This window comes from Malaclemys terrapin, chromosome 21, assembly GCF_027887155.1.
Source record: "Malaclemys terrapin pileata isolate rMalTer1 chromosome 21, rMalTer1.hap1, whole genome shotgun sequence".
Lineage (NCBI taxonomy): Eukaryota > Metazoa > Chordata > Testudines > Emydidae > Malaclemys > Malaclemys terrapin.
In genome coordinates this window covers 15,052,171-15,074,924 of record NC_071525.1, presented here as the reverse complement: position 1 = coordinate 15,074,924, position 22,754 = coordinate 15,052,171, and the positions used below count along the sequence as shown (strand labels likewise).

Sequence of the window (22,754 nt, the reverse complement as noted above, 5' to 3'; positions counted from 1 at the left end):
TTCTAAAATCCATGAGCATTGTCTGAGCACCTTGAAAATTGGCACACCAATTCAGGGGCTGGGGGAAGTTTTTGTTACAGATCTAGGGTCATTTTATAAAGGGGTTCCTGAGATACAACCCCCCAAAATGACCCATTTTTAAAATTTCAATGTGCTTATCATACTTTTTTGCAGAGAGACAGAGGTTTTCAATCCTCTCTGAAGACCAGATGCTTAGTCAAATTACCTTGAAATTTAACATGCTGGTTCAAAGGCCATGGCAAGGTTTGTGATGCAAATTCGGAGTCCGTTTTTAACAGGTTTTTCGACAATTTTTAAAAAATAATCAGCTTCCTGATCACACTTCTTTGCCCAGAGCTAGGGAAAAATCCATAGGCATGGTCCACTTCAGTCTTTTCATACTGGAGAGCCCCAGTCAGGAGGTGGGTTTAGTGCACAGAACCAGCACCCAAACCCAATACTTAACCAGCTCTCAGACTTTTTTCTGCCCAGATCCCAGACCCCTGAGTGCAAAACAGACAGCCCCTCCCACAGAAAACCCTCTCTAGCTTTGGGGAAGGTGCACTAGGCTGGAAACCAGGAGAATTTCCAGTGACCAATGAGCATCTCACAGCTCTTACTATTAACTACGGCTTCATATCCCTCCTAGCAATTGTAACCCCACCCCTGCCCATCCCGTTCTCCGTCCCAGTACAGGGTTGTTTAACACAGGGTAAGTCTGCCTGGTGGTCTTTTGTACACAACTTTGGGACACCGGACATGAGGTCCCTCCATGGGCTGCCTCAATGCATCACGTACTGGTGCATGTCCACCTCAGCCCAGATCCATAGATGCTGACTCTTATTTTTCCCCGCGGGTAGTCCACTCCCTCTCCACCCGAGGCCCCGCCCCATTCCCCAAAGCATTGAGTCCCTTGTGGAGAATGAGACCAAACCTAAAAGCTTGATGCTAAATGAAGGCAGGGCAGGCTCCCAGATTTTGGAGCACAGACGCAGGCCCAGAGGCGCCAGGCCTGGGGATACGGTCAAAGATCAGTGATGGTCATTGGGGTGAAAAGTTCCGAGGCTTCAGAGAATGGGCCCTGTGGCTCCTGGCTGGGCTCCCAGCTCAGCTGTCTCCTACCCCAGAGCCAGATGAGGCCAAGCGAGCTGGGGGGAGGGTGGGCTCGGGGACTGGGGTCCCGCAATCAGTAGGTGCTCTGGGAATCATCCTGCCAAGTTCTCTTGCGGAGGAGGTCCCAGGTCACTGAAGGGTGGGGGGAGCTGGGAGGGGCATGGGGAAGAACCATAGCGGGTTAGAGCAGGGAGGCTGGGAACCAGGATTCCAGGGTTCTATCCCCAGCTCTGGTCATTTCTTTCTCTTTCTGTTGCATGCTCTGTCTCTCTCCGACAGCCCCCACCAAAGCTGCTCTCACAGTCACCCCTGCCACCCAACCTCCTGCCGTGCTCCCCATCATGCTCCAGGCACTTCATCCTGGGCCCCAGCGCACACTGGCCCTGTTAGTGGGGGGCATCAGGGACAGTCCAGATAATCCCCGCAACAACCTGGGGCTGGGGCTTAGGATCAGGGGATCCCACTGAACGCAGGAGCAAAGGAAATCAGGGCTGGATGATTAGAGAAAAAGGTTTTATTGGAGACAGCCTGGACATGTTATAGAGTGTGGGACCTGGGGCTGAAATCCCATCCACAGGGATGGAACGGAAAGGGCCAGGAGACCGGCAGATCGATTGTGTGATGCTGTGGGTCAGGCATCTCTCTCGCCATGGGCAGTGTGATCAGTGCATGGGGGTCAGCAGGCTCAGTGTCGGGAGTGAGGTGCTATGACCAGTTCCCACTCTGCTGCTTGGGTCTCCACGGTATGTAGGGAGCTGGTGATCCAAGCAGTAGCTGCCCTAGGGAGCAGCTCATGGGGTGGCGATGTCCGTATAAGGGGGAGGAGTGCAGGCAACAGCGTCAGTGTGGGTGTTGGTGGCAGTAGTTGGATCACCTGGAGGCACCATGTTCTGGTAAATGACCACAGACTGCAGGAAAAGGTAAACCTATCAGGACAGGACTCAAGCGTGCCTCTCAGCCCAGCAACACCCCAGTGATGTGCTCCCAGTATAGAACCCTGGAGTCCTAGCTCCCAATCTCTCCCCCCATCCACACACACTTACTTTAGCCCACTAGACAGGGGGGGGGAAATAGCTCAGTGGTTTGAGCATTGGCCTGCTAAACCCAGCGTTGTGAGTTCAATCCTTGAGGGGGCCATTTAGGGAACTGGGGTAAAAAAAAAACTGTCTGGGGATTGGTCCTGCTTTGAGCAGGGGGTTGGACTAGATACCTCCTGAGGTCCCTTCCAACCCTGAGATTCTCTTCTATGATTCCCACTCCCATCCCAAGATGGAAATTGAACCCAGGTGTCCTGGCTCCCACCACTCCTCCTGTAAGCCAATAAACACCCCTCCACCGTCCCTGTCATTAATACAGGCCCCATGGTGACGCACCATTACCACTTCGCTGTAGCTGTTCCGGCAGACGGCTTTGCACCCAAAGGCTGCAGTGGAGATGGAGACAACGAATTCCAGGAAGGTGAACAGGGACAGAACCGTGATGCAGGCCATGGTTACCTTCTGCCAACAGGAAACTGTTGAATTCCCTACAGGGCAAAGTCCCCATGTCCCATTAACCTCACCCCCGAAGCCAGCCATGCCCCCATCCTGGGGCTGGATCAAAGCCAGCACCCTTGGAGGGGAAAGGCCCCTGCCAGCTGGGTAAGGCAGTCCCTCAGGTGGCCATGGGAGGCAGGTGGGTCCCCGTGGGAGCAGGGGGATGGATGCGCTGACAGCCCTGCCCTCGTGCTGCAGTACCAAGTACTCACATAAGCCATGCATTCCTCCGGGTACCAGTTACACCTGTACTGATACCTGGATTCCATCAAGCTGACCAGGTACAGGATCATGGCACATCCGGCCAGCACCGAGCTGATGATGTTCATTCCCAGGCTGCCTTTCACCTGGATGGGAGACGGGGGTGGAGAGAGGCGTGCGCTGAGAGCCCAGCTGGACACACGTGGACAACATGGCACAGAGCCCAGCCCCACCCTGGCTGTGGGAAGAGCCCACACGATGACATCCCATTATTGTGATCATAATGTTCACTCCCATTGCTGTAGCAGGACAGCCTAATGGCCAAACCCTCGCTCAGATGGAACATTTAGGGGCTAAATCGCGAAGCTGGATTGAGGTACGGTTCAAATAATTCAACCACTTTGGAAAGAACGAGTGATTGTGGGTATAAGATAGATAGATAGATAGATCGATAGAGGGGTGTGTGGGATAGATAGATAGAGGGGGTGTACAGGGATAGATAGATAGGAAGGAAGGAAGGAAGGAAACTGAGGCATCAATTCGTACCAGTTGTATCTTGGGATTCTTTGCAGCCGCCACTGAGAGGGCCCCCGAGATGATGTACTGTGAGGGGAAGAGAGAAAGGGTTAGAAGCAGGGCTGTGCCTGTGTCTAGCGCTCACGGAGCACAGCGGGGTGGATAGGTGCTATGCATGCTGGGAAATACTAGACAAGGGTGAGCTTGGGAGAGGTAGTCCAGCAGGAGACAGGGTAAAGGCTGGTGGCCACATGGGAACCAATGTCTGTGCTGATCCACCCACAGCCTGACCCTGCACATCTGTATAGTTCTCTCCGGCACCCTGGCAAGCTGCCTGGTGGGATTAGAGCCCCACGTATTCTATTGTAGGGTCTGCTGCTAGCGCCACCTAGAGGTAAGGTTGCCCAACACATCCCATTATAAGACCCTACTTTCAGGTGCTGATAACTTTGCCAAGCATTAACTATTAGGGCTGAAATTTCCCATTCTCAGCCTGCTGCAGGCTCAATTTGGGGGATAAATTTCAGTCCAAATTGTTCAGCCATTGCTGAGAATGAGGCTGGGGAAAGTATGTTGTTTTGCCCATGGTAAAAATAATTCTTACAACCATTTCACTGAGAAGCTCTAGTGCCTGCATGCTTTAGAGCAGGGCCTGGAAACGTAGCGGGGGAGGTCACCCTAGGGACAAGGATGTGCCTTTTGCTGTTCCATAAAAAGTTCACTCAAATTTGGCCAAATTATAAGCATTTGAAAAATTTCCATTTGCACATGCTCCGTGGAGATGTGTTAGAATTTGGCAGCTAGATTCTCCAAAGGGTCTGTCTGCACTGAGCATGCTCCAATCCTTCCCTGCTCCTACATGTGACCCAATGGCAGAGGGCAGGGTGGGGTGGAGACTTACCAGCAACCCACTCCATATCGGGACGTGCACACTCAACGCCAATATCCAAAAATAGGAGTTGACCATAGCCATCACCATCCCGACAGCAAACTGCATGGCTCCAACTAGGATCTGGGTGATCTACCAGGAAGCGAAGCCAAGAATTTCATCACTGCACCCCAAGCTCGCTAGGGGTCGCTTTTCCCTTGGTGCTCTTAACAGGTCCCTCTGTCTTGGGTATTTATCTGGTGCCCATCATCCAGAGCCGTCCCTTGGGTACGGCAAATCGGGGCCCCGCGCAGGCGGGGAGGTGAGGCAGGAAGTGGGTGGACGAGCGGGGTGAGGAGGCGAATGGAGAGGCGAGCAGCAAGCTGGCGGGGGGGCGAGGAGGAGCCCCCCCTACGAGAACCTCTCCCTTCCCCTAGCGCCTCCTGCCCACCGGTGGGCCCTGCCAATCTGCACCTATCGCTTACCATGTATCAGATGTTTTTTGTGGCATCAGGAGGTGCTGGGAGGAAGGGGAGAGGAGGGAGGGCGCAGCGTGCTTGTGGGAGGGGGCAGAACTGGGCTGGGAAGGAGCAGAGGCGGGGTGGGGCCTTGGGGGGAAGGGGTGGAGTGGGAGCGGAGCCTGGGTGCGGCCAGGGGGCAGCACCCCCCGGCAGATTAGAAATTTGGAACCGATGTCCCAGGCCCCACACCCCCCTAGGGACAGCCCTGCCATCGCCATAGCCTCTCATGGTCTCAGTCTTTAATGCATTGATCCTCCCCATCCCCACTCCCCTGGGAGGCAGAAATGTGCTGTTATTGCTATTGTACAGGTAGGGAAACTGAGGCACGGAGCAAGATTGAGGGAGTTGCCCAAGGGCCACACCACGAGTTTATGGTAGGGAAGGGGTAAGTAGGCCCCTGGGTCAGATCTGACACAGCAGGGGGAGTTGGGAAGGATACTGTGCTAGAAGTGCCCATGGAAAGGCCCCCATGGGTCTGATCCGGGTCAGCAGGGAGCGGACGGGTTACCAGGCTAGATGGGCCCGTGGGTCTGATCTAGGACATGAGGGAGGCAAATTTAATGTTTCTATGGGGTTTATCATCACAAAATTTTGGGAATTATAATCCCAGCAGAAGCCACAGTCCCTGTGAACCAGCCCATGGCTCCCACCAGGGAAGTCAGACATGCTGAAATACAGACAGGCTGGATGCAGGTGCTTGTCATGGGGGGCTCTGGGCTTGGAAAGCAATGGTCAGGGGGCACTGCCTGAGATCAGGGACAGCGATCCATGGTCTGGCAGGTACAGGAGGAATAGGCGCCCGCTGTCAGGGGATTACGCTGGCCCCAGCTGGCTGCCTTCTCTGCAAGAACTATGCTGGCGTTTCTGGGGTAACTGGGCCAGGTTCCTCCCTAGCACGACGCTCACGTCCGGGCAAACATGGGGGCAGCAAGAAGACAGAGCTGGGTCATGTAAACACCCACCCAGTGTATCCTAAGCATTGGAGAGAATCGTCCTCTGGAATTCCATCCCCCAGCATCTGGCCAATGGGACACCACCTTCAAATCACGACATCATCAGAACAAGCTCTCATTGGCTGATTGTCCCAGGTGGGTGGGGAAGCCTCCCGAAAGCAGTTATCCCTTTTAGTCCGCAGGATACTCACCCCGAGGGCCAGCGGCTCCCCCTTGTGGAACTTCTCCAGGGGCTGCAGTTTGGCCGGGATGGCAGCACTGGCCATGTGGGGCTGGGTGATGAACCTATTGACGATGGTGATGGGGCCGGCTGAGCCGGCTGTCACGGTGGTGGCCATAGCAGAATCCTGCTGAGATAACAGCTGGGCTTTCTTTGTGCCGGCAGGGCATTGGGGAGGTAAAAGACACCCCCCTACCCCAGGATAACAGATAAGCCCTGCCCCCAGCTCATCTCCATCACCTCTTGCCCTATCTAGGGGAGATACAGGTCAGGGTTTTCCTTGCAGTGCCCAATCACCCCCGTGTTAATATCACCTTAATTCACCCCTTTAATATCGCCATCACTTTCACCTGCAGCAGGGGGCGCTACTGAACCAAACATGGCTTCCATGGTCTGTGCCCCATGAACCTGCCCCTTCCTCCTACATGGCAGTGAAGCGATGGGATAGTTGTTCAATTGGCTGACACTGATATCCCATTTCTAAAAGCAGTTTCCCACCGCTCACCCCAGTATCCCACCACTGACACCAAGATCCTACTGCTAACACCAGTTTCTCACCATTCATACCAGTATCCCACTTCTCTGACACCAGTATCCCACCACTGACACCGGTATTAACACCAGTGTCCCTCCTTTCACACCACTGACCCCAGTGTCCCACATATCAGATCTGTTTCACAGCTCTCAAACCAGTATCCCACAGCTAACCTCGGTATCCCACCACTGACCCCAATATCCCATGACTGACCCCAGTATCCCACCTTTCACAATAATTTCCCACCTCTCACAGCAGTATCTCCCCTCAAATACCAATATCCCACTGCTAACACTAATATCCCATGACTGATGCCAGTTTCCCATCATTCACACCATTTTCCCACCTCTCACACCAATATCTCACCTTGATCACCAATATCCCACTGCTAACACCAATATCCCCTGGCTAACACCGGTATCCCACCACTCACACTGGTTTCCCACTGCTCACACCAGCATCACAGCAGATTTCCAGAGCCGTACAAACCAGCTTCTCAGTGAAGGAGGATTCAGTGAGGCGCAGTCTGGGAAGAGTCTCAATCTAATCAAAGTGTGGGGAAAATTCAAGGTCTTCTTTTTCTGCCAGGTGATGATCAGAAATGGGGTGATGACCCATTTATAACTCAGGTGGATGATTTCCCACCCACTCCACTTCCGCCCAGGTCATGTTATCATCACCCTCGCTCTACCCCTCCACATCGGCATCACTTCAGTGAGCAGCAGGGGACGCTGTGGAGTCCAGTATGTCTCCCAACTTCCCCCATGGCCCAGGTTGGGTTCCACTGGAAACCTCCATGGTGGTGAAGAACCTGCTGGGCTGGGTATAGAGAGGGTGTGAGAGGCAGGGCTGAGCTTGGTTCTGGCTGAACATGGAGTGTTGTGCCATTTTTCTTGCCTAGTAAAGAGCAAAGCCCCCGCGGAGGGGTCTCAAGAACTGAGCGGAGAGGAGCTAAAACAGAGCCAGAGAGATGCCCTGACTAGCAGCCCCACTTGGAGACGGAGTGGGCAGGAGATAGACCCCCAGTAGGCCGTGCTGCAGGGGGCTCAGTAGGGGGCCCCAGCAGAGATGGCTATGACAGGAAGGGGAGCTGGTCTGGAAAGGGGAGAGGACCTGGGAGTCAGGAGAGATGCACAGGCCAGGGGTGATACAGGATGTGTGAGGAGGTATCCCCCAAAACACTGTGGTTATAGCCAGAGCCAGAGCCCCGGTAAGGAGCCCAGATTCTGAGCCATTGAGCTTCCACAATGGACTAAGGTGTGTGTGGTTGTGTGTGTCTGTCTGTGGGTGGGACTGTCCATATGTGCACGTGACTCTCTGTGTGTCTGACTGTGTGTGGGGGGGACTGTCCGTGTGTATGTGACTTTCTGTGTGTCTGTCTGTGCATGTAGGGTTACCATATGTCCGTTTTTTCCCGGACATGTCCGGCTTTTCGGCAATCAAACCCCCGTCCGGGGGCAATTGCCAAAAAGCCGAACATGTCCGGGAAAAATACCGGCCGGGCACTTCCTCTCCCGCGGCTGCTCTGCTCCTCCCCTGGACTCAGACTTCAGCTCTGTTTAAGAGCCAAGCTGCCCGAGCCAGCACTACCGGCTTCGGGCAGCCCCCGTGCCTCCGGACCCTGTGCCGCCGGAGCAGAGCAGCTGGAGCCCGGGAAGGGAAGTGCCCGGCTGGCAGCTGGGGTCCGGAGGCACGGGGGCTGCCCGAAGCTGGTAGCGCTGGCTCAGGCAGCTTGGCTCTTAAACAGAGCCGAAGTCTGAGTCCGGGGAGGAGCAGAGCAGCTGGAGCCGGGGAGGAGACGTGCCCGGCCGGGGGCGCAGGGTCCAGAGGCATAGGGGCTGCCCGAAGCCCGAGTGCTACCGGCTTCATGGTTTGCCGGGCAGCCTCCAGACCCTGCACCCCCGGCTGGGCGCTTCCCCTCCCGGGCTCCAGCTGCACTGGGGAAGCACCAGCCGGGGGCGCAGGGTCTGGAGGCTGCCCGGCAAACCATAAAGCCAGTAGCGCTCGGCTGGGAGGGAGGAGGGGGGGTTAGGGCGGGGACTTTGGGGAAGAGGCGGGGAAAGGGTGGAGTTGGGGCGGGGCCAGGGGTGGGAAAGGGGTGGGGCTAGGGCCCGTGGAGTATCCTCTTTTTTTATTTTTTAAATATGGTAACCCTAGTGCATGGGACTATCCATATGTGCACGTGACTCTCTGTGTATCTGACTGTGTGTGGGGGACTGTCCATGTGTTCATGTTGCATCTCTCTGGTTGCCAGCTTGATGTGTCTGTAAGTGTGCTTCAGTGGGTGTGTGTGAGAGAGGTTGTATGAATGTGTGTTTCTGTTGTGTATGTCTGTCTCTCTCTGAGTGTATTTGTGTGAACGTGCGTGTATATGTGAGTGTGGCGGGAATCATAGAATCATAGAATATCAGGGTTGGAAGGGACCTCAGGAGGTCATCTAGTCCAACCCCCTGCTCAAAGCAGGCCCAATCTCCAACTAAATCATCCCAGCCAGGGCTTTGTCAAGCCTGACCTTAAAAACCTCTAAGGAAGGAGATTCTACCACCTCCCTAGGTAACCCATTCCAGTGCTGGAAGTGTGACTGTGTGTTTGTGTCCATTGTTGTTGTGAGTCTCTGAGTGTGTACGTGTGTGTGTTTGGTATGGGCTGGGTTAAACCTCTATAATTTGGATTAAAACCCTGGTCAGGTTGACAGGTGTGAACTCACCCTCCCATTAACATAGCTGTAAACATAATCCCCAGTAAAGACAAAAAGTGCATATCACACACACACACAGAGTTTTTGGGCTGAGTATTGTTTTGGGCAGGGCTGTGTGCGAGAATACCCAGACACTGAGCTCACACACAAGCGGTGTCTACGCTACAGCTGCACGGCTACAGCACTCTCGTGCAGACCAGGGGTGAGCTGGAGCCGGTTCGCGGGAACTGGTTCTTAAATTTAGAAGCCGGTTTAGAACCGGCTGTTAAAGGGTTGGGCATGGTAAGGGGGTTGGGCCGGGGCTGGGAGGAGGGGTTGGATAAGGGACAAGGAGCGGTTGGAGGGGGCGGAGGTTCTGGGGGGGACGGTCAGGGGACGGGGAACGGGAGGGGGTTGGGGCGGCCTGGCTTCCCCAGGCGGCAATTTAAAGGGCCTGGGGCTCCCAGCAGCGGCTGGAGCCCCAGGCGCTTTAAATTGCTGCCGGAGCCCCGCTGCTGGAGCCCTGGGGTAGCAGCGGCAGCCGGGGACTCCAGCAGCGGTTTTAAGGGCCCGAGGCGGTAGCAGCGGCCGAGCCCTGGGCCCTTTAAATTGCTGCCGGAGCCCGCGGCTGCCGCTGCTACCCCGGTGGGGGAGGGGGAGGGCACTTACCGGTACAGGGCTGGCCGGGGCTGGCTCTGACCCCCCATCCCCGCCCTTTCCGCCTGAGGCCCTGCCCCTTCTGGGGGCCAGAGCTGGCCCCAACCCAGCCCCGTACCGGTAAGTCCCTATTTCTACTTTCACCCCTGGGGTCGGGGCAGTCAGGGGACAGGGAGCAGGGCGAGTTGGGTAGGGGGTGGTGCCCTGGGGGGCAGTTAGGGTGGGGGGTCTTGGGCTTGTACTCACCGGGCGGCACTTAATAACGGATTGGTGGCAGCACTTCGGCGGCGGGTCGTACACTCGCGCCGGCTCTTTGGCGGCACTGAAGGACCCGCCACCGAAGTGCTGCCGAAGACCCGGTAGGGAACCGGTTGTTAACAGTCTGGCAGCTCATCACTAGTGCAGACCCTTCCAACGTCATGGGGGGGGGGGGGTCCATCGCTGTATTGAATCCACCTCTGTGAGACGAGGTCGCTAGGTCGACGGGAGAATCCTAACATGGGCCTGGGGTCCACACCGGGGGTGAGGTCACCCAAACTCCAGAGCTCACGGCCTGGAATTTTCCACAGCCCGGAGCGCTGTAGCTAGGTCAGCCTAATGTTGAAGTGCAGAGCAAGCCAAGACCAGAGAGAGGCAAAGGCAAAGAGGCTAGAAAAGCCAAGCGGGTCCCTGTCTGCACAATGCGACCCTGGAAAAAGCTAGAGAGAGACCTTCCAGGGCTGGGGCTGGCTGGGGAGCCTTGGGGGGGGGCTACAAGCTGAGCGACTGTCTGATTTGGGCGCAGAGACACGGAACGTCGTACGCTGCTTGCAAATAAACAAAACTGTGTCAAAGCCAATCCCTGGCTAGCCCCGATTTCTGCCTCCAGCTGGAGCGTCCCCCGAGCCCCCTACTTTGACTAGCCGCTGAGGTCAGAAGGGGCAACGTGTGTGTCTGTTTATGGGGTAGGTGAGTGCGTGTGTGAGCGTGAGTGTGTATCAGCGTGTGTGCTGTACGCAGGTCCCTCGTGCCCCTGAACTCCCAGCTCCGTCTGCCCCGTCGCAGCAACATGGGGACAGAATCCCTGACCCCTCCACTAACCGACAGCCCCCACCCCAGCACCCCGCCACGCCCCCCGGAGAGACCCAGCCAGGGCAAATCCCCTTCCCCAATCCCATCCTGCCGCCGGCTCACCCTCCATCCGGCTCTGAAGCTGGCTCTCTCTCCGGCAGGAAAGAGCTGAGCTTGGACCCCGTCCCGTAAACAAGGGGCCCCTCCTGGGAAGCTCCAGAAACGATCGTCGCCTTGATTGGAGCCGAAGTAAGAATAAGGCCGGCCGGGGGCTGGACAGTGTCCCAGTTCCCCTGCGCTTCTTTCCTGGTGCACGATGGTTCCTGTCAGCAGGCTGCAGACAATACTCTGCTCAGCAGCAGGACTTCTCCAGACTAATCATTTCCTTCCCCTTGCCCAAAAGAAGGGTGAGCAGCGGAGGGCTGGAGGCACCGAGCTGTGGTGCAGGCTGAGCGTTGAGCTTCTATCCAGAGCTGACGGGAGGTTTTCCAGAGGGATGTTTTGCTGTTGGAAAGTGCAGATTTCTCAACCCCCAAATTCCCCGTGGGAATGCGCCGACCGCAAAGCAAAAAGGTGACAAAGCGGGGCCCTGATGACAGCCCTTAAATGGGCCAGGGCTGTTCTAACACGCTCAGCTATTCTTCTTGTCCAACGAAGGATGAGAAGTGATGGTTAATCCCCAGCAGGTGAGACTGAAGGGTGGATTTTAGGTCCAACTTTCTAACTCGAAGGGGAGCTGAGTACTGGAACAGGTTAACAAGGGAATCTGCCCCATGGCAGGGCCTCTGTGTGCCCCCATGTACCGGGTGCCCCCATTCTTTCCCCATGCCAGTGGCTCTAGTGTCCCTCACCATTTTTCCCTTCTGTTTTTCTAGTGCCCCCCAAGTGGACAGGGTTCTGCCCTGACAGTTTGGCGCTGATCAGATGCGGCGTTCAAACATGATCCTGTAACACCCACACAGAAGGGCGGACAAAGACAAGCCACTGAGCGGCGTGTCAGGCCTCACTTCACCAGACCTACTGACAATGGGAAGGGACCCAGGTGCTGCGGAGATGGGGGCCAGAGAAGCCCCTGCCATAGGTCGGGGCCCTGCACAGACACCCGAGGTCTCACAGAGGGGACATGCAAGCTCACCCAGCAGGCCAGCGGCAGCTCTGGGGGCAACCCCCAGCTCTCCTAGCCCCCATCCCTCACCGGGGGCAGCAGCAGGGGTCCAGCTGTCAGCCCAGCAGCGGGGCGCCAGCTCTCAGCCTGGCCAAGCTCTGGCTGTGAGCCCCATGCAGGCGATGTAAGTAACAGTGTCTACACAGTCACTGCGTCACCCTAGCTACACCCACCTAAGCACTACGCCTCTCACAGGGGCGGCGTTATTGGGTCAGCGTAGCTGGTGACTCACATCGGCGGAGCCCTGCTGGAGTGTAGACGTGAACAGAGTTAAGGCGACGTCGACCTAACTCTGTAGTGTAGCCTAGCTCTCCGATCCGATCCGATCCTCTCTCTGCAATGGTCAAGGGAGGAGCTGATTAGACTCTCCTAAGGGTTTGTTGCTTTGTTCAGTGATTCTAAAAGTGTAGGACTGGAAGGGACCTCGATGCGCCATCTGGTCCAGTCCCCTGCACTCATGGTAGGACTGTAACAGCCCAACCATGCCTGATGGGGGTTTGTCTAATTTGCTCTTTAAAACCTCCAATGCTGGGTTTTCCGCAGCCTCCCTAGGCAATTGGATCCAGGGCTTAACCACCCTGAGAGTTAGGAAATTTTTCCTAATGTCCAACCTAAACCTCCCTTGCTGCAATTTAAGCCCATTGCTTCTTGTCCTGTCCTCGGAGGTGAACGAGGCTGCATCGCCCGATGCCCGGCTCCCCCGACCCGTCCCCACAGAGATGGACCCTGGCTCCTGGAGCCCCCGCTGCTCTGGAGAGACCTGCACAGCACGAGCTGTTCTCAACCTGGGGCAGGAAGCATGTGGGCCGGGAGCCTGGCCGGGGAGGAAGAGGAAGTAAGAAGGGTGGGGGATGTGGGGAGCCAAGGAACTGGCCCTAAGGTGTGACAGACACAGACCGGGGTCTGGCCCCTGAAGGGTTAATATTGAGCAATGATTTAGCAATGATTTAGCAATGACTCCCTCTGCCAGTAACTGTGACGATGAAGGAGGGCAGAGCTAGGGGGCACTGTGCTGCGGGGAGTGGGGCAGGGGACATCATGCTACGGGGAGTAGGGCATCGTGCTGCGGGGGGGGGGGGGGGGGGGCTCGGCACAGCTCCAGGGTCACGGTTACTGGCAGAGGAAGTCATTGCTAAACCATTGCTCAATATTAACCCTTCAGGACCCAGATCCCAGTCTGCCCCACCCGAGGGATAGTTCCTTGGCTCCCCCCATTCCCCAGGCCGGGCCCCAGGCCAGGCATTTCCCGCCCCAGGGAGAGAACAGTTTGTTCTCAACAGTCCCCTCCAGGGGCAGCCGGATTGGGGGGGGAGGGGAAGATTTTCCCTGCAATTAACTTCTATCTCCTTCCCTCCTGCTCTAACCATTCAACCCCACTCCACTCCCAGAGCTGGAAGAGAACCCAGGAGTCCTGGCTCCCTTGCTCTAACCACTAGAGCCCCCCCCACTCACACACTTTTTCAGAACTATCACAGAGGAGTGTCACCATAATCCCCACCCCATCCTTTGATCCCTCTAACTCCTGTCCCCTACCACCCAGCCCCCTCCCCATAACCACCTCCACTCTAATCTCCGCTCCCCCGCTTCCACCCCCTAATGTTCACTCCCTTCTCCACCAGCCTTTGCATGTCTGAGTTCCTTTGAGCCCTTCCCAAGTTGCCGCTGTGCCCAAATCCCCCCTGCCCGCCTTTAACACAGGTACAGTTTAGCAACAGGTTTACTCCCCCACCCCCCGATTTCAGTCCATGCCTGTATTTGAACTGCCAGCGCCTGGGGCTGGCTCAGGTTTCATGCCCATAACATGCTCCTTTAACCTCCACCAGCTCGGGGAGCTCGGCCCGGCTGGCAGCCCAGCTGGGCGTGCTGGCTCCGCCGGCTCCGCATCATTCCCTGGGCACGTGCCCGGTAGCCACACCCCCGTCTCCAGGGGCAGGCTCTCAGGTGAACCCCGGGCTCAGCGTTGCTCCCTTGAGGGGCAGGTTGGTGCCACGTACTAGCCGGGATAAATGGCGAGCGACTGAGCCTGCTCAGGGCAGGAACCAACCCCTGGCTTGACCCCTGTCTGGGTGCAAAGAAAATGGGGAGAATCTGTTCACCTTAAGCAAAGCTGTTTTCTTGGGGGAGGGGTGCCTCTCGGGAACCCCTCACTCAAAATCCCCTGTAGCCCCAAGAGGAACACCAGCTCTCAAGGCAATCCAAGTTCCCATGTGCATTTTAGAGCACGTAGCGCACTGCCTTTCTCTCAGCCCCGCGGGTCTGTGCCATGCCTGTTCTCAGGTGCCCACCCCAGGTCCAGCATTTTGGCAGCGTCTACAATACCAGGACCATGCCTGGGCTGCCCCTGTCCCTTTGCCAAGTCAGGGGACCCTGATGAATAAGAGAGGCAGAAACTGGGGCTGGTCGTTCATATGAAACACGTTTATTGGGTGTGGGGAGATCAGGGGTGAATGTGCAGCAGAGAGGAATCAGATCCTGTGGGCAGCGGAGAAGAAAGAAAGAAAGAAGCTGTAATTTTCCACACTGTAGTCTCGCACTGTCCCTTTAAATCCGCAGCAGGAAGCTGTGACACCATTAGTGTAGATGGCACCATCAGGAGCGAGTCCCGGTTGTCACCATCCACGGTGCTGGCCCAGATGCTGCGCTGCCCCCTGGGGGCCACTCAAGGGCCGGCAGCAGCTCACAGTAGTTGGGGTCTGCCGGTGGCTGTCGTGGGGCACGGCTCAGGGGGTCTGGGTGTCCTGGTAAGGGGGTGGGGCTTTGGGGGGGTCATTGGTGAGGGCAGCTGGGGGCCCCATGTTCTGATAAATCACCACGGACTGGAGGGAGAGACAGGAGGAGAGCATGAGGGGCAGCCCTAGGGCCAGCCACTCCCCTGTCCCCCACATTCCCCTGTAGCCCCTACTCTTCCCCCCACAAATTGTTCATGGAATAACTCCCCAGCTCCCTCCCTAGGGAAGTACGGGAGTTCGGGGGGTGGAGGGGTCCCACATCTGTCAACTGTTCTAGAAAGAGCTGGGTTGGACAAATTTTTCACATACTCAGGGATAGAACCCAGGAGTCCTCAGCCCTGGCTTTAACCTCTAGACTCCACTCCCTTCTCTGAGCCTGGGATAGAACCCAGGAGTCCTGGCTCCCAGTCCCCCACCCACCTCTAAACCCTAGACCCCGGTCCCCTCGCACAGAGGCTGTCACCGTGTCGCCGTAGCTGTCCCGGCAGAGTGTTTTGCACCCGAAGGCGGCACTGGAGATGGAGATGCAGAACTCCAGGATGGTGAAGGCGAGGAGAATCATGGTTACCCCAAGCATGGTATCCTGGCCAGGGGAGATCCATGAGGGACTGACTGACAATACACACAGCACCGCCTGCTGAGCCTCCCACTCCCCACAGCACAGCGCCCCCTGCTGAGCCTCCCGCTCCCCACAGCACGGCGCCCCCTGCTGATCCTCTCGCTCCCCACAGCACGGCGCCCCCTGCTGATCCTCCCACTCCCCACAGCACGGCGCCCCCTGCTGATCCTCCCACTCCCCACGGCACAGCGCCCCCTGCTGAGCCTCCCGCTCCCCACAGCACGGCGCCCCCTGCTGATCCTCCCACTCCCCACAGCACGGCGCCCCTGCTGAGCCCCCTGCCCCGCTCCCTTCAGCATGGTGCCCGTTAGGGACCTCCCACCCTGCTCCCTGAAGCGCTGAGCCCTTCATTGAGCCCCTGCTCCCTCTCTGCAGCATGGCGCCCCCTAATGGCGTTCAGGGCATCAGTCCCAACTCCTGGGCCACGGCCTGATGAGCAGGGTCACAGATAGCACCAGTGCCCCCAGCTTCGCGGGGCAGAGCTGGGCAGGCCCGGGGGGCGGCTGGACTCACCGCAGGCACTCGGGAGGTTGGCGCGCAGGACTTGGACTCCTCGATCCACTGGCAGGTTCCGTGCGGGTAGTAGAAGATAAGCGAGAGCGAATAGAGGGCGATGCCCACTCCGGCCACTATGGCACTGAGGGTATTCATAGCCAGCATGGCCTTCACCTGGGAGAGAAGGCGTCAGAGACGTGGGGCTGGGAGGCCCAGCTATGTCGTCCACACACCCCACACCTCCCACCCCTGCATCCCCCCAGCCACCCTCCTGCCCTTGAATCCTGCACCCCTCCAGACGCCCTCGGCCTGTGCCCAGTCTCCACGGTACAGCAGGTCGGTGGAGATTGTAGTGTCTAGAGAGACAAGGTGGGTGGGGTCCCAGCATCCACTGGGGAAGGAGGCAAGAGCTCCAGAGCTCTTCTCCGGTTCCTTGTTACAATCGTCAGCCCAAAACGGGTGATTTTCAGCCATTCGCTGCAGTTTTCAGTGGCGACATTTTGGGCTTTGGGGCAATTTTGAGTAGATATTTTTCATTTTCCCTGCACCTTTTACCAGCTTCCAGCTACAAATTTGCTCTTTTTTGGGCAAAATTGGGCAGCCAATTTGCCGTTTTCAGCTGTTTGGGGTGCGCTGCTGTTTTTGTCTGAAAAAACTGTGGGGGGGGGGAGATTTTTTGGTGGCGGTTTCCCCCTGGAAATTCTTCCTTTCGTGACGGTTTTTGGGTAAAATGTTTCAATTTTCAGCCGTTTGGGCGGTTTTTGGATGGGAATTTTCAGTGTTGGGAAAAAAGTCAAAATTTTCCTTTGGAATTTGCAGTGAATTCCCCCCCAAATTTTTCATGTTTCATTTAACTCTCCTGGAGGGGAAACCCCAATATATTCCATCTGGCTCAAAAAACAGGGGACAAAAGCCTCGTTCCTTACCAGTGAGATCTTGGGGTTCTTGGCAGCCGTCACACAAATGAACCCCGAAAGGATGTACTGGGGGGAAAGCAGAGATGGGTCAAGGCTGCTGCCCACTCTTCGCCTAAGAGGTGAGACCATCCCAGTGCCCCCCACTCGCTTGGTGCCTCAGTTTCCCCTCCATGCATTAGGGATAATGGCACTCCCTCCCTCACAGGCAGGGTGAGGATCAATACACCGAGGAGGGTGGAGGGGGGAGGTTACACATTACTCAAGCTCATTACACATCCCAGAGGCTCCCTCCCCACCATGCCAAGGGCCTTATGTGCCCCCCACTTCCATGCCAGGGGGTTCTGGATCCCCCCATTCTTCCCTTTCCCCCCATGCCAGAGGCTCTGTATGCCCCACAGGGACTCAGTTGAAGATGGGGGAGGTGCTGCAGGGATAGGGGCAAAAGAAGCCCCTGTGATAGGTCAGGGCTTTGCACAGACACACAGCCAGTGGCCACCCCGAGGACTCACAGAGGGGACATGCAAGCTCGTCCAGCAGGCCAGCGGCAGGTTAGGGGGCAACCCCCAGCTCTCCTGGCCCCACGGCCAGTGCCCCAGTCACCACTCCACCACCCTTGGCAGTGCCAGGTGGGCTTCCAAAGACCATTGGCCATGCTCCAGCAAGCCGGGTTCAGGGCACGGGGATGGCTGGCTAAACTGCCCTACAGTGAGGATTCGGAGACGATGTCCTCCTTGTTTTCACACACACACCCCGAAGCCCCCACCACTAGGACTTACCAGGATCCCCGTCCAAAAGGGGGTCCCCGCCTGTATCGCTATTATCTGATAGCCATTCGCCAGATTCAGGATGATGCCGAAAGCTACCTGCACAATGCCCATGAGTATCTGTGTGATCTGCAGAGACACCGTGGAGCATAACATGTTACTGGCCAGGAGCTGCATTCTGGGGAACTTACTACACGGTTACTCTGTCCCTACTACACAGTTACTCCGTCCCTACTACACGGTTACTCCATCCCTACCACACAGTGACACAGTCCCTACTACACGGAGTCTCTGTATTTTCTAAATGGCTAGTCATTCATGAGAGGATAAAGCCTCTAGATGGATCCTCATAGACTTGTGTTCTATTCCCAACTCTGCCACTGGCCTGCTGGGTGACCTCCTGGGCTTGACAAAAGTGCCAAAGCTAGGTGCCTAACTCTCATTGACCTTCCATGAGCTGCAGGCACCTAACCTGTATAAGACTTGGTAAGTCCCACTTGCGCCTCTCTGCAACTTTGGCCACCTAAATACCTTTGTAAAGCTGGTTTCAGAGTAGCAGCCGTGTTAGTCTGTATCCGCAAAAAGAACAGGAGTACTTGTGGCACCTTAGAGACTAACACATTTATTAGAGCATAAGCTTTCGTGGACTACAGCCCGAAGAAGTTTATGCTCTAATAAATGTGTTAGTCTCTAAGGTGCCACAAGTACTCCTGTTCTTTTTGTAAAGCTGGGCCTCAGTCCCTACTATGTGGCTATTCAGTCCTTACTACTTGGTGTGACGAACTGGGACTGTTCTTACTGTGGTGTGTGAATGCTGACAGGGGAGTGTGGCTGAATAGTCTGCATTGGGGGATGGGAGTCTGAGTCTGCCTGAGGGCGAATACCTGAGTGTGTAACATGAGAACCCAGGAAGGGGTTGAAGGCCAGGTGACTCCTTAGCCCGGGAAACTGAACAAAGGCTGTGGGAGGGGTCGCTGAAGGCAGTGGGCTGGAAGCGGGCTGGAGAGATGGCTGGGAGGCAGAGATGGCTCTGACCCCCCCCCCAAAGGGGGGGTGGGCTGGCATGCCCTGGGACCCCAAGCTGGACCTAACTGAGGGGGGCCCTGTTGTCTGTGCCTGCAAGACCTGTCTTGGACTGTATTCCTGTCATCCAAATAAACCTTCTGCTTTACTGGCTGGCTGAGAGTCATGGTGAATCGCAGGAGGCCGGGGGTGCAGGGCCCTGAGTCCCCCAATACTCGTCCTTACTACATGGTTAATCATTCTTTACTAGATGGCTTCTCAATCCTTACTACAATGTTACTTAGTCCTTTCTACATGAATGCTCTGTACTTACTACAAGGTTAATCACTCCCTACCAGATGAATACTCAGTCCTTCCTACATTGTTACTCAATTCTTACTACATCCTTACTCAGTCCTTATTGCATAGATGTTCTGTGCTTACTACATGGTTATTCATTCCCTACTAGATGGTTACTTAGCCCTGTTCTACACTGGGGGGAGGGGATCAATCTAAGTTACACAACTTCCCATCTCCTAGAACTGGAAGGGACCTTGAAAGGTCCTCAAGTCCAGCCCCCTGCCTTCACGAGCAGGACCAAGTACTGATTTTGCTTCAGATCCCTAAGTGGCCCCCTCAAGGATTGTACCCTGGGTTTAGCAGGCCAATGCTCAAACCACTGAGCTATCCCCTGCCCCCATGAATAACGTAGCTGAAGTCGACGTACTTAGATCGACTTACCTTGGTGTCTTCACCGCGGTGAGTCAACTGCTGCTGTTCCCCCATCGACTCTGACTGCGCCTCTTGCAGTGCAGGAGTACAGGAGTCGACAGGAGAGCACTCGGGGGTCGATTTATCATGTCTAGACTAGACGCGATAAATCGATCCCCACTGGATTGATCGCTGCTCCCCCTCCCCTCCCAATCCAGCAGGTTGTGAAGACATACCCTCAGTCCTTATTACATCAAGGAGTCCGGTGGCACCTTAAAGACTAACAGATTTATTTGGGCATAAGCTTTCGTGGGTAAAAAACCTCAAGAAGTGTTATATATGACTAAATACATCTGTTAGTCTTTAAGGTGCCACCGGACTCTTTGCTGTTTTTGTGGATACAGACTAACACGGCTACCCCCTGATCCTTATTACATGGTTATTCATTTCCTACTAGATGGCTATTCAGTCTTTACTACATTATTACTCAGTTCTTACTATATCCTTACTCACTCTTTATTGCATCGATGCTCTGTACTTACTACAGGGTTATTCATTCCATACTAGATGACTACTCCATCCTTATTACATAGTTATTCATTCCCTGCTAGATGGTCACTCAGTCTTTACTAAATTGTTACGTAGTTCTTACTACATTAGTACTCAATCTTTATTGCATAGGTGCTCTGTTCTTACTACATTGTTATTCATTCCCCACTAGATGGTTACTCAGTCCTTACTACAGGGTTATGAAGTTCTTTTTACAGTTATTTAGTACTTATACAATTAAACTACTGAATTAAGCATTTAGTAAATCTCTCTACCTAACTAATCAACTTAGATAAGCATCTACCTTTGTTTTCGTCTATATTTCCCATCACCTTAGTATGGAAGTAATGGATTAAAATAACGTAATTTCATCGTGCTTCCAAGTGGAACATTCCTAATGAAAACAGCTGGGAATTAGGACTTCTGGGTTCTAGCCCCAGCTCTGGAAGGGAGTGGGGATCTAGTGGGTTACAACAGAGGAGCTAGGACTCCTGGCTTCTATTTCCAACTCATAGGGGAGGAGGGTGATCAGAGGGTCAGGTCTTATGCATCCTGACCCTGACTCGCTGTAAGTCTCCACTCAGGCACCCGCCTAGCTCTGTGCCTCAGTTTCCCTCTCTGTATTACAGAGGCAATCATCCCCAACCACATTTCTAAGGCACTTTGGGCTCCTCAGTGCCACAGTACTATACCAAGGCCACACATGACAGCCTGTGGCCAAGGACAGGACCCCCTGCACCTAAAAGCCTGAGCATCTTCCATCCAAGCTAATCAGGCGACTACACCCAGCAAGGGCAGCAGCTGCCTCCTGTTAATGGCCCAGGCAGCAGAGGGAGCTGGAAAGGCTCATTGTGTCCCCCTGGGTCCCCTTCACAGGCCAGCCCCCGGCCGCACTAGACTCACGCCCAGAGCCAGCGGCTCCCCCTGGTAGAACTTCCGCAGAGGCCGCGGTGGGGCAGAGGAGTCTGACGAGTGGGGCTGGGGTATGATCTGCGTCAGCAGGACGACTCCGGAGGGCCCTGCCTCCATCAGAGCAGCGGGTGCCTATTCCCGGCCTGGGCAGTGCGGACAGGAGCCGTCACAGCAACTAAGGGAGAGGAAAAAGAGAGGAAAAGAACAAAGAGTCTCACATTTAGGATGAGAACAACTGTGATTCAGGACTCCTGGGTTCTCTCCCTGGCTCTGGGAGGGGAGTGGGGTCTAGTGGTTAGAGGAGAAGAATACTGGGAGCCAGGACTCCTGGGTTCTCTCCCTGGCTCTGGGAGGGGGGTGGGGTCTAGTGGGTTAGAGCAGGGGCACTGGGAGCCAGGACTCCTGGGTTCTCTCCCTGTCTCTGAGAGGGAAGTGGGGGTTTATGGTTAGAGCGAGGGGAAGGGGTATGCACAGAGCCAGTTTTTCACAGGAAACCTTTCCCCTCCCATCTCTGCCCCCCCCCCCCCCCTTGCTAGCGGATCTCTCCCAGGCCTGTGGCAGGAGGGCATCAGACATGGTGACTGCCCCTGCCCTAAGCTCGCAGCCCCCCAGCCCCTGTATGGCTGATGCACCTCAGAGAGCGCCCCCCCCCCCCACGCCCTGTGCCCCGGCTATGATCAGCTGTACTTGCCCTGGGCTCCTAGCACACCCGGCTGCTCCTGCGAGCCACAGCTTGGACTCTCTGCCCGGGCAGGAAGTGGATGGGCCTGGCACCCAGCCAGGGGAGGGAGAGGAAGCGGGAGAGGCCCATGCGGGGGGAAGAGCCGGTGGCCTCTGGCACTAGGATGGGGCAGGGGCAGATTTGACCCTGGTACCTCTAGGCCAGCTGGGGACGAACTGGTGCCACAGGTGAGCTACTGAGAGGAACTCTTCGGCCGCTGCCTCAAGCTTGCTGGCGACGTGGTTTGATGGCAGGCCAGGCCCCCGAGCTCCCGGGGCGGCTCCGCCCTTTGAGCCATGTTCTGCATGGAGGTTTCTTAGACGAGGGGCTGGAGGGAACCTCAAGGGGGCCTCAGGGTGCCCAGCGCCAAGTCAGAGCAGAGGGACCCCCCGAGCGGCCCTGACAGGGTGTGTCCAGCCTGGTCTTAAAACCCTCCAGTGACACGGTTCCCTGGGTAACCTGTTCGGGGGTAGTCCCGGCTGTTCTTTTGGCAGCCGCTAAGTGTCTTCTGGGTGCTGACAAACAACAGTTGTATTTGTGGGATCACGCTCCCGAGGCAGCTGCATCCCAGTGCCAGGCGAGCCATCTTCGTGTGCCGTTATATGCGGCTGTTCCTCGGCTGCCCCACTCCAGAGACGGCTGTATCCCAGTCCCAGGCGAACCTTCCTCATGTGCCATTATGTGCAGCTGTTCCCCGGCTGCCCCACCCTGAGGCAGCTGCATCCCAGTGCCAGGTGAGCTGTCCTCGTCTGCTGTTATGTGTGGCTGTTCCCTGGCTGCCCACCCCAGAGGCGGCTGCATTGCAGATCTGGGTAAGCCATCGCTGTGCAGCGTTATGTGCGGCTGTTCCCCATCTACCCCACCCCAGAAGCAACTGTATCCCAGTGCTCTGTATACACAATCCCAAGGATATGGGTCTGAGATAATTTGTGCAGATGAGTCCACTTCTGTTGCAGGAGTGAGGGTGGGAGTGAAATCCCCATGATATTAACCCTCTACGTTCCAGTCCCTGACCCTGAACAACAGCCCCCACCTCTGGAGTGGAGCAGCTGGGGAACAGCCGCACGTAACGCCGCATGGGGACAGCTCGCCCAGTGCAGAGCTGCAGCCACCTGTGGCTCATTATCTGACCACAGTTCAGGCCCTGAGCAACCAGCACAGAGCTGGCCCCACCCAGGCTTTCCCCCTGCCCTTGGTCGTTTTCATTCACTAAAGCCCATGGCTGCCAACTCTCTGAGCCCCTTGAACCAGGTTGGGGAACTGGCCTGAGCAAAATGAAGTGCTAATAGAGCCCTGCTGCCGCCACAAGGGGCAACGGCGCTAC

At 56.1% G+C, this 22,754-nt stretch overlaps 2 protein-coding genes across 12 annotated transcripts; both read right to left on the bottom strand.

Annotated features, from left to right (window-relative positions):
- Window positions 1–1,609: 1,609 nt before the first annotated feature.
- Window positions 1,610–11,219, bottom strand: LOC128826925 (membrane-spanning 4-domains subfamily A member 4A-like). Of its 8 annotated transcripts, none has more exons than XM_054010490.1 (8): window positions 10,970–11,210; window positions 6,829–7,005; window positions 5,899–6,057; window positions 4,267–4,386; window positions 3,396–3,452; window positions 2,861–2,995; window positions 2,493–2,536; window positions 1,610–2,021 (listed from the first exon to the last, which is right to left on the bottom strand). In XM_054010490.1, exons 3-8 carry the CDS (start codon window positions 6,043–6,045, stop codon window positions 1,799–1,801), a joined length of 726 nt encoding a protein of 241 aa, XP_053866465.1. In that variant the 5' UTR covers window positions 6,046–6,057; window positions 6,829–7,005; window positions 10,970–11,210; the 3' UTR covers window positions 1,610–1,798. The 8 variants fall into 8 exon arrangements, with proteins under 8 accessions (XP_053866465.1, XP_053866464.1, XP_053866466.1 ...); XM_054010489.1 differs by having other exon boundaries at window positions 5,899–6,054; window positions 10,970–11,209; XM_054010493.1 differs by having other exon boundaries at window positions 1,811–2,021; window positions 2,487–2,609; window positions 5,899–6,054; window positions 10,970–11,211.
- Window positions 11,220–14,408: 3,189 nt separating this feature from the next.
- LOC128826924 (membrane-spanning 4-domains subfamily A member 4A-like) lies at window positions 14,409–21,662 on the bottom strand. Of its 4 annotated transcripts, XM_054010487.1 has the most exons (7): window positions 21,401–21,494; window positions 20,701–20,884; window positions 17,548–17,664; window positions 16,781–16,837; window positions 15,873–16,028; window positions 15,204–15,323; window positions 14,409–14,827 (listed from the first exon to the last, which is right to left on the bottom strand). In XM_054010487.1, the coding sequence occupies exons 2-7, from the start codon at window positions 20,824–20,826 to the stop codon at window positions 14,732–14,734; spliced, it is 672 nt and encodes a 223-aa protein (XP_053866462.1). In that variant the 5' UTR covers window positions 20,827–20,884; window positions 21,401–21,494; the 3' UTR covers window positions 14,409–14,731. The 4 variants fall into 4 exon arrangements, with proteins under 4 accessions (XP_053866462.1, XP_053866461.1, XP_053866460.1 ...); XM_054010486.1 differs by lacking the exons at window positions 14,409–14,827; window positions 21,401–21,494 and adding an exon at window positions 21,585–21,662 and having other exon boundaries at window positions 14,859–15,323; XM_054010485.1 differs by lacking the exon at window positions 14,409–14,827 and having other exon boundaries at window positions 14,859–15,323.
- Between the last annotated feature and the right edge of the window lie 1,092 nt (window positions 21,663–22,754).

Coding starts and splice junctions, on each gene's coding strand:
- LOC128826925 (XM_054010490.1), bottom strand. CDS start 6,045: ATGGCCACCACCGTGACAGCCGGCTCAGCCGGCCCCATCACCATCGTC. Junction 4,387..5,898: donor GGGAGCCGCTGGCCCTCGGG/GTGAGTATCCTG, acceptor GCTTCCTGGTAG/ATCACCCAGATCCTAGTTGG. Junction 2,996..3,395: donor AGAATCCCAAGATACAACTG/GTACGAATTGAT, acceptor TCTCCCATCCAG/GTGAAAGGCAGCCTGGGAAT.
- LOC128826924 (XM_054010486.1), bottom strand. CDS start 20,826: ATGGAGGCAGGGCCCTCCGGAGTCGTCCTGCTGACGCAGATCATACCC. Junction 17,665..20,700: donor GGGAGCCGCTGGCTCTGGGC/GTGAGTCTAGTG, acceptor GTGTCTCTGCAG/ATCACACAGATACTCATGGG. Junction 15,324..15,872: donor CAACCTCCCGAGTGCCTGCG/GTGAGTCCAGCC, acceptor TCCCCTGGCCAG/GATACCATGCTTGGGGTAAC.